Here is a 9,378-nt window from a genome sequence, read left to right on the forward strand (position 1 = left end):
TTCATTGACTATTTTAGAATATCTTTAATAATAGTCACATCAATGTTAACGACTTATCTCATAAGTAGTTATGTCTTTTTCTTATTTAATTAAATTGATTAATTAAAATAAATGTTATATGAACAAGTGGCATATGAAATGAGTTATTGGTTTTTGGGCATGAGATATTGATAGACTATGGTATTGGTTCATGATATTGTAACAAAGCCTATTTATAGATTAAATTCATCTTTATATTAAAATAAGACTTCTACAATTTCAATTTTATTTTAAAAAATTAAATAAATACAGTATTATAACTATTATAACTATTGTATTACATTGGATTTTAAAATTGAGCTTCAGGAGGAGAGCGCGACCAGGTCTCTGCTACGAGCCTCGGCTCCCCTCGACCTGCCCCCCGCGGGCTCTTAACCCTGCGTTCCTCCTCGATTTGCTGATCCTGCATTCTGCGATTTCAGATCTGATCGGATCTAGACAGTTAGTCGCCCTTCTGGCTAGGGGGTGATCTCTGCTGCGCTGCCCTTGTGGCGGCCGGCATCAAGCCTGATGGAGACTCAGGGCCAAGATCCACCCTCCGGTCCTGCCGCAGAGGCATTTAATCAGCTCCTGGCAGGCTTGCCTCCGAAAAAAAGAAATGATGCCTCTAAATTCGTCAAGAAATTAGATGAAATTCCAGAGATCTCTCTGCCTCCGGAGACTCCCATGCAAGTAGCTTTGTCGCTGGCGGATCGGGGACTTATTGGCCAATTCACAGGACTTTGGCCCTCCCCGAAAACTACAGAGCAATGGGTTAACAGGAACTGGGCGCCACTGATCAGCCAAAGTGTTACCTCTTACTTTCTAGGGCGAGGGTTTTTTCTCTTCGAATTTACCTCCAGAGAAGACAAAGACCTGATCTTTAGAAATGGACCGTATTTCATGGGTCCTCAGGGTCTCTACCTGAATAAATGGACACCGGATTTCGACCCGACGGTAGATGTTCCCAAGGCTGTTCCAGTATGGGTTCGTCTCCCAAATCTGTCGGTTCACTGTTGGAACTGGGACTCCTTGAAACACATCGGCAACTCCCTCGGGAAATTCATAGATCGGGCAAGCAACAAGGATCAGTACGATTGTGCCAGGATCTGCGTGGAGGTAGATCTAGAGGAGGGCTTACCAGAAGCAATCAAAATCAAAGTCGGCAGCTGGTCCCATGTGCAGATCTTGGATTATGAACAGCTGCCTTTCAAATGCAGGAAATGCCACGTGTATGGGCACTTCGCTAGAAACTGCTTGACTAATCCAGAGCCAGAGAAAGGAAATGAAGAGGGCTGGAATCAAGTAGGAAGAACTAGAGCCAACCATAAGGGGCAGAAACAGGATGGACCATCCGGCAAAGGCAATATTCAGGTTAATGCCCAGAGACCCCCTTCAAAAAAGACGCAAGAAAACAAATTTGACCTTCTAAGCCAACCGACAGAAGACATTCCAGAGGCAGAGATCCAAAAGCCAGAATCCTCAAGGAAAAGCACACCTCCAGCTTCCCCCAAAGAAGCTGAGAACCCCAAAGACACGGTCCCAGAAGACGAAGAAGAAGAACAAGAAACTGAGGAGTCAGAAGAAGAAGGAGAAATAGGAGAATCCCAAACCTCGGTAAGAAGATCTGCAAGAGGTCGCAAAACAGATAAAGAGAAAAGAGAGCAGCAGACCTACAAAGATAAGCTACAAGGCAGCCAACCAACGCTGGAAAAGCTCCTTGCCTCAAAGCCCAAAATGTTGAAAAACCAGCCCAAGGCTCCAAGGGAGCCCAGCAGAAGCATAAATAATGAAGGCCATCTCCTGGAACTGTAGAGGTATGGGGAGCAAAGTCAAGGAAGAAGCCATAAGAAATCTAATAAGAACAGAAGCCCCAGACATACTTCTCATCCAGGAGACCAAACTGGAAGACAAACTCTTCCTGCAAATAAGCAAAAATTTGTGGCCCAAAAGCGAAGCAAGAGCAATTTCAGCCAGGGGTGCCTCAGGAGGGATCAGTACTCTATGGAACTCCAACAAATATGCACTCACCTTTGAAGCAAGCAACACTCATTGGTTGATGCTAAAAATGCAGAACCTCGACACAAAGGAAATCATTACTCTCTTCAATGTATATTCTCCAGTCAATATAAGGGAGAAAAAGGAATGTTGGGATACTATAAAACGACAGGCAGATCTGATAAGTCTGGAAAATGCAATCATTGCTGGAGACCTCAATCTCACTCTCCACTCATCTGAGAAGAGGGGAGGAAGCATAGTCCGAGATCCGGCAAGAGAATGGGCGGAGGATCTTCTGCAAGATTGGGACTTGCTAGACATCAAACCCTCAACAGGTAAGTTCTCATGGTCTAACAAAAGAGTAGGTCCTGGGCATATAGCTGCCAGGCTAGATAGATTTTTCATCCAAAGTTCTTTCCTGCTACTTGGTCTAGAACCTAGAATGCATATTCTTCCTTGCAGCATCTCGGATCATAAGCCGGTAAAGCTAGAGCTGCTTGCCCACTCAGATCTGGGCCCCATCCCCTTCCGATTCAGTCCCCTCTGGGTAAAGGAGCCCCTCTTCATGCAAACAATCAAAGACTGCTGGAGCCAGCCTGTTAAAGGCTCACCTTTCTTCATTTGGGAGGAAAAGCTCAGAAGGGTAAAAGGAGTCTTGAAACGCTGGGCAAAAACCCTTCCAAATCCTGCAACAGAAAGGAAAGTCATCAAATCCTCCCTTGCCTCTCATCAAACTTGCATGGAGAGCGCCATAATCACAGAGGAGATGATAGACCAAGAAACTCATCTACAACAGAGCTATCATAAGGCCTGCTTGGCCGAAGAAGAATACTGGAGATTAAAATCGCGAAATCTGTGGCTTAAAGCAGGAGATAGGAATACGAGCTTCTTTCATAAGCAAGCTCAGGCTAGGAAATGCTTCAACACTATTTCTGAGATCAAGGAAGATAATGATACGCACAAGGAATTTGCAGACATCAAGAAAGCAGCCTATTTACATTTCCAAAATCTATTCACTGATGATCAGGAGCCGCTCCTGCACCAAGAGCTGCTAGACATTATCCCTCAAGCAATCTCTCCTCGTATGAACAGGATTCTAGAGGCCAAAATCACAAAAGAGGAAGTTAAAAAAGCCCTCTTTGACATGGAGCCGGACAAGGCCCTGGGACCAGATGGCTTCTCTGCCAGATTTCTTCAAGTCTGCTGGCCGATTGTTGAAAAGGACCTTCTTAAAATGGTACAAAAGTCTCAAAATTCTCAGAAAATAGGAGGCAGCACAAACTCTGCTTTCTTAGCTCTCATACCAAAGGAAAAAGGTGCCAACAATTTCAGCAGATTTCGCCCGATCTCGCTTTGCAACACTGGGTACAAATTAATTACCAAGGTCATTGCAAACAGGCTGAAGCCCATCCTGCCAAAAATAATTCCGGAAAATCAAGGAGGCTTTATACAGGGAAGGCAAATCGTGGACAACTACACTCTCGTTCAAGAGGCAATACATTCAAGTCTTCTCCGAAAGGAACAAGGTATGGTGATCAAACTCGATTTAGCAAATGCTTTTGATCGAGTCAATCATAGATTCCTTTTAAAAGTTATGTGTAAATTTGGATTTGGAGCAAATTTTATAAAGTGGGTCCGGGCTTGCATCTTAGAGCCTTGGATTGCCCCCCTTGTAAACGGAAGAGCCACAAAATTTTTCAAAACCTCGAGAGGCCTCAGGCAGGGATGCCCTCTCTCCCCCCTGCTCTTTGTCATTCAAGCCTCTGTCTTCAGTTTTCTGTTAGATAAAAAAATGCAAGATCAAGATATCAATGGTCTGTGTATAGCTAGAGGGGTTAAAAGCTTAAACCATGCCTTATTTGCGGATGATACCCTGCTGTTAGGCAGTGCCACCCTCTCCTCTGCCTCCAAGTTTAAAGCTGCCCTGGATGTCTCCATCAAGGCCTCTGGCAGTGCTCTTAACAAGAACAAATGTCATATTTACAGCTGGAATACCTCGCCAAGGATTCTCTCTGCTATCTCTAGATGTCTGGATTTTGCTGCCTCATCCTCCTGGACCTCTTTTAAATATCTGGGCCTCCCTGTCTGTCATAAAAGGCTCTCTGTCAAAGACTGGCATCCACAGCTTGAAAAATTCAAGTCTAGAATCCAATCCTGGGGCTTCCGCTGGCTCAACGCTGCTGGCAAGTCAGTCCTTGTGAAATCTGTGCTCTCCAGCCTCCCAATATTCCATTTTGCAGGTCTCCTTGCTCCATTAACCATTCTTAACAAGATGGATGAGTTTATGCGCAGATTTTTTTGGAAGGGCGGAAAGCAAAATGAAAGGAAAATCCCTCTCATCAGCTGGGAAACTATTGCCAAGCCGCTGTGGGAAGGTGGTCTGAACTTCAAAAACATAGGTCACCAGAACGTGGCTATGGCAGCAAAGACCATCTGGAGGATCATTGCGCCCAAACCTGGATGGGCTCAGCTCGCTTTATGGAAAAAGTATTTCAGGGGATCTCGGTTAAGATGTTTAGAGAATGAAATTCAGGTTCAGAATTCACCACTCATCAAGCAGAACTCGTCATTTCTCAAACTTTACGCTAAAGCAGGCCCCCTAATCAGAGAGCACTCTTATTGGATCCCCGGGAATGGCAGGAGGATAAACATCTGGACCGATCGAATAATGAATAAGGAGCCTTTGGAAAACAGAATCGCCACCAGGGATCTGCGCACGTGGATGGATAGCAACGGGCTGCGCACACTCTGGGATATCTCACGGTGGCACGATGAGATCTGGGCGGGCTGGAAGAGTGTGGCAGTGCCGGATCACCTGCGCAAGGAATGGACCATGCTGACAGAGCACCTTCACGGCCTGGCCCCCACGCAGATGAGAAAACAGGATCAGAAGGGATGGGGAACGCATGACAGAGGGTACACGGTTGCCATGGGATACAGAAAGTTAATTGAGAAACCTCATGTTCCTCCCGATCCAGCACCGTGGCATGGAGTATGGCGCACCCCCTCATGGCCAAAGACGGATTTTTTTGCCTGGCAGCTCTGCCATGAAAGAATTCTTACACACGACATTCTGCAAAGGAAAGGAATTCATGGACCATCTATATGCCCACTGTGCAAAGAAAACTCCGAGACAGCTGCGCATATAATGCTTGAATGCAAGTTCTCCAAACGAATCTGGTGCTTCTTCGTTCAGAATTTGAATTTCAACTTCTTATTGCCAAATTCCATTGTGGAGCTGTTCTCAAATTGGACAGCCAGATATCCAGGTCAGCCTCCAAAAAATCAGGTAGTTAAAACAGCTTGGGCCATTCTTCCAAAGACTATCTGCTGGCAAATTTGGCTTGAACGTAATAGAAGAATTTTCAGAGGCACAAATCAGAACAGCAAGGTTTTAGAGAGCAAAGTTAAAAGCCAAATCAAGGAATGCCTAGCTGACATTAAAGATGATTCAAACCTCAGCCAACAAGACATTTCCTGGGGTTCCCTCATTGGCTTGCAATTCCATCCAGCAAACAGAACTGTCCCCTCTTACAAAAATTGGCATATAAGAAAATCTGAAGATGACTTTAAAGAATGGCTCAATGCGCTTTCAAGACATACCCTCTTCTTTGATGGGGCAGCAAAGGGAAACCCGGGCAAAGCTGGTGCAGGAGGGGTCATAGTAAACCCAAATGGGGAAATAATTCATTCCTTCGCATGGGGGCTTGGACATACAACCAGCGTGCAAGCTGAGGCTCTAGCTCTATACCAAGGCCTCAAGTTCCTCCAAGACACAAATATTGAAACAGCCAATGTAATCGGTGACTCTCAAATTATAATAGATGCAATGATATCCAGCTCCGCAGTGACGGATCTCAAGCTTACTAGACTGATATCCAGAATCAAGGGATTTGGAAAACGCTTCCAGAGCTTAAACTACTTTCATGTGCTGAGAGCCCTCAACAAAGAGGCGGACAAAGAGGCCAATAAAGCCACTCTCCTCTCAACAGGAATCAAGCAGAAAGACAAAGAAGAATCATGGGATCCCATCCCTTAATCTGCAGGCTCCAATGTTTTACTGCCTTCTTTTAAAGCAATTTGTCTGTATCTCCAAGTGGGGGAAAATAATTAAAAACATAGACACTAGATCAAGGAAGAACTTTGTAAGAATAAGATGCATGCTCACTCACAAAAGTGACCCGCATCAAAATACAGAAGACCTCTATGTAATCAATTTACCGGAATTCAGCCTAAGAGGAATATAAATACCCCATACCCATTTTCGTCAAAAAAAAAAAAAAAACTATTGTATTACATTGATTTCGAGCTGCTAGATTGCCAAGCAATTGTATCATCGAGCTGCTAGAACACACGGTCAGGAGTACGATTAGGCCTGTGATGAACACACTGAGGACACCATGGAGGATGACGATGCATATGGAAGTGGATTATATAGGAATGCCATTCTAATTCAAATTGATGTAAATCATCTATTCTAAAGTGTTTCTACTCAACTTATTCTAATTCAAATTGATGTAAATTGTCTATTCTAAAGTGTTTCTACTCAAATTTAACTTTAATGTATTCGGAGAGGGTAAATAATTAAGTAAATTTAATTAAAATTAAAAATAATTTGATATTATAATAATTTGTTAGAGTAAATATCATATTTAATATAATTTTTTTAAATAAAATATAATAATAAATTTAATACTTTTCAATAATGGTATTATAACTTATTAATATATTTTTAATATTATTTTATCTTTATATTTTTAATATAAATTTAATTTTAATATAATACATTAATATATTAACAATATATTAATATACACATTAATAACATATAAATCTACACATGAACATATTAATAATAATAATAATCAACTATAGTTAAAATGGGTATCATGTTTAATCATATTCTATCATTTGCATCATGTTTAATATGCTCGTAGTAATCTTTAGGCATCATACGCAACATGCTCATAGTCTATCACGGGAGTTGTGTTCAACCATAATTGTCTATGGTTGATTATAGTTCACTACGATTGACTTGGTCAACTATAGTCAACGTGGGCATGATGTTCAACCATAGTTAACAAGGTCATCATAGTCAACATGGGTGCCATGGTGAAAAATAGTTACCACGAGCATCATGGTCAACCATGGTCAACAACAATCATCTATAAGTAAATGCTCACAAGAAAAAGTCAACCATAATCAATTTAGTTGACTATGGTTGACATGGTTAACCATAGTCAACCTGGGAATCATGTTCAATGATATTCAACCATAGGCATCATGTTCAACATATCCATACTTAACCAAAGGCATCATGCCCATAGTCAAACATAGTCAACTAGGTCAACTATAGTTGACATGGTTAACCATAATCAATTACAGTTAATCATAAGAGAGATGGGCATCATATTCAACCATTGGAAACCATAGCCATAATGGTTAAGATTCCCATAATCGACAATATCCATGATGTCCAACATGCTCATAGTTAACCAAAGGCATCATTCCCATAGTTAGCAAGGGAATAGACATTAATATAGTCATTAAACTTAATAATTTTAACATTTTTTTCCATGGGAAATATATTTATATTCAATATGAAGAATATACATGTTTTGGTCCTCGAGGAACATAACTTTAACTTTTTTTCTTTCCAATAGAAATATTTTTATATTTTATACAAGGAATATACATATTTGAGTCCTCGAGGGATTACTCAAACTCAACAACAACGCTCAAATCCATTACAATAAATCTCATCATGTCACTTTTGGGAAGTGAATCTAGATGGGGAGGATAACAATCATTCCTCCCAACCATGCTAGATAAACCTAATTGAACAACAAATTTGAATTTAATAACATTATATAATAAGCCCCACGGGGGTAGGCGAGTTGGTAATCACAATGCGGTGAAGTTCATTAGAAAGGCAGGTTCCGTACTAAAGGTCACAAGTTCAAATCACCCAGACTTACCTAGAGCTGTATAGAGGGGCGGGAACAGCTCCTAGTGGTTATAGAGGTAGCAGTCAGAATCGACCCCGTGTAACGCGAGTCGCGAGGCTACCCCTGTTGTCGATTCCACTGTAATAAAATAAAAAAAAATAACATTATATAATAAATTAAATACTTAATGTTTTATATAATTTTAATATTATGTAATATTTAAGTTTTTCAATATTTTATTTTTTTATTATAACTTTTATAATGTATTATAAATTATAACTTTTATATTATTTTAACTTTATATTGTTCACAATCTAATGAACAGCAAATGACATTACAATGTGACAAAAAAATGTTATCACGATTTGATGCTCAACAAACGATGTCACAATTGGAAAAAAAATGACGTTGTATAGCCAACATGGTCAACCATAGTCGATCATAGTTAACATGGCTTTCATGGTGAACCATGGTCACCATGGGCATCTTGATCAACTCTTGTTGACCAAAATTATCTATAGGTAAACATTAACAATCTAAATAAATGTCATAGTGTGACAAACAAAATCAATGTCACATTGTGACATCAAAATTTGGTGAGCGATATGTGATGAATAAGAAATAGCATATAATGTAATGAATAATAAACAATGTTACAATGTCATGAGTAACAAAAGCATTGCAATGTGATGAAGAACAAATGACATTCACAATCTGATGAACTATAAACAACATCCTAATTTAATGAATAATAAATGTCATTACAATTTGACGAACAACAAACATTATCGTAATGTGACAAATAATAATCATCATTTCAATGCAACTAAGAATAATTTTCGTCACAATGTGATGAACAAAAAGCAACATCATAATGTGATCAACATCAAATGTTGTGACAATTGGACAAAGAAATAATGTTACAAGGGGACTAAAAATAACCATTTTAACCATGTTTAACCAAGTCATTCATGCCCATACCTTGGTTGATTGTGGTCAAACACAATCACCCATGGTCATATGTGGTCAAGCATAGTCAATTGTGGATAGGTCAATCATTGTCAACATGGTCATGACAACCAACCATGTTCAACCAACGTCAAAGATGGCCAAACCATGTTACAAAATGATCAACATAGTTGATTATGGTTAACCATAATTTGATGAAGAAAAAGTGACACCATAATGTGATGACTTCAAACAATGTTGTAATTTGATGAACATGAATAAATGTCATCACAATTTTATGAATAAAAAACATTGTCAGGATGTGGTAAACAATAGTCAAGATTACAATGTGATGAAGAATAATTATCATGACAATGTGACAAACATCAAACAATGTCACAATTGGACAAAAAGAAATGTCACAATGTGAAAAAACAAAATCATTATCAACCATGGCCAACCATGT

The 9,378-nt window shown here is 40.1% G+C and overlaps 1 protein-coding gene across 1 annotated transcript; it reads left to right on the plus strand.

Moving 5' to 3' along the window:
• Positions 1 to 549: 549 nt before the first annotated feature.
• Positions 550 to 6,055, plus strand: LOC149243723 (uncharacterized). The gene is made up of 2 exons (XM_089371288.1): positions 550 to 1,557; positions 2,093 to 6,055. Exons 1-2 carry the CDS (start codon positions 550 to 552, stop codon positions 6,053 to 6,055), a joined length of 4,971 nt encoding a protein of 1,656 aa, XP_089227414.1.
• The last annotated feature ends 3,323 nt before the right edge of the window (positions 6,056 to 9,378 follow it).

The sequence above is a fragment of the Pinus tabuliformis genome, chromosome 8 (genome assembly GCF_031772625.1).
Source record: "Pinus tabuliformis cultivar Carrire ecotype Pingquan chromosome 8, CPIR1, whole genome shotgun sequence".
In the NCBI taxonomy this organism is placed as follows: domain Eukaryota; kingdom Viridiplantae; phylum Streptophyta; class Pinopsida; order Pinales; family Pinaceae; genus Pinus; species Pinus tabuliformis.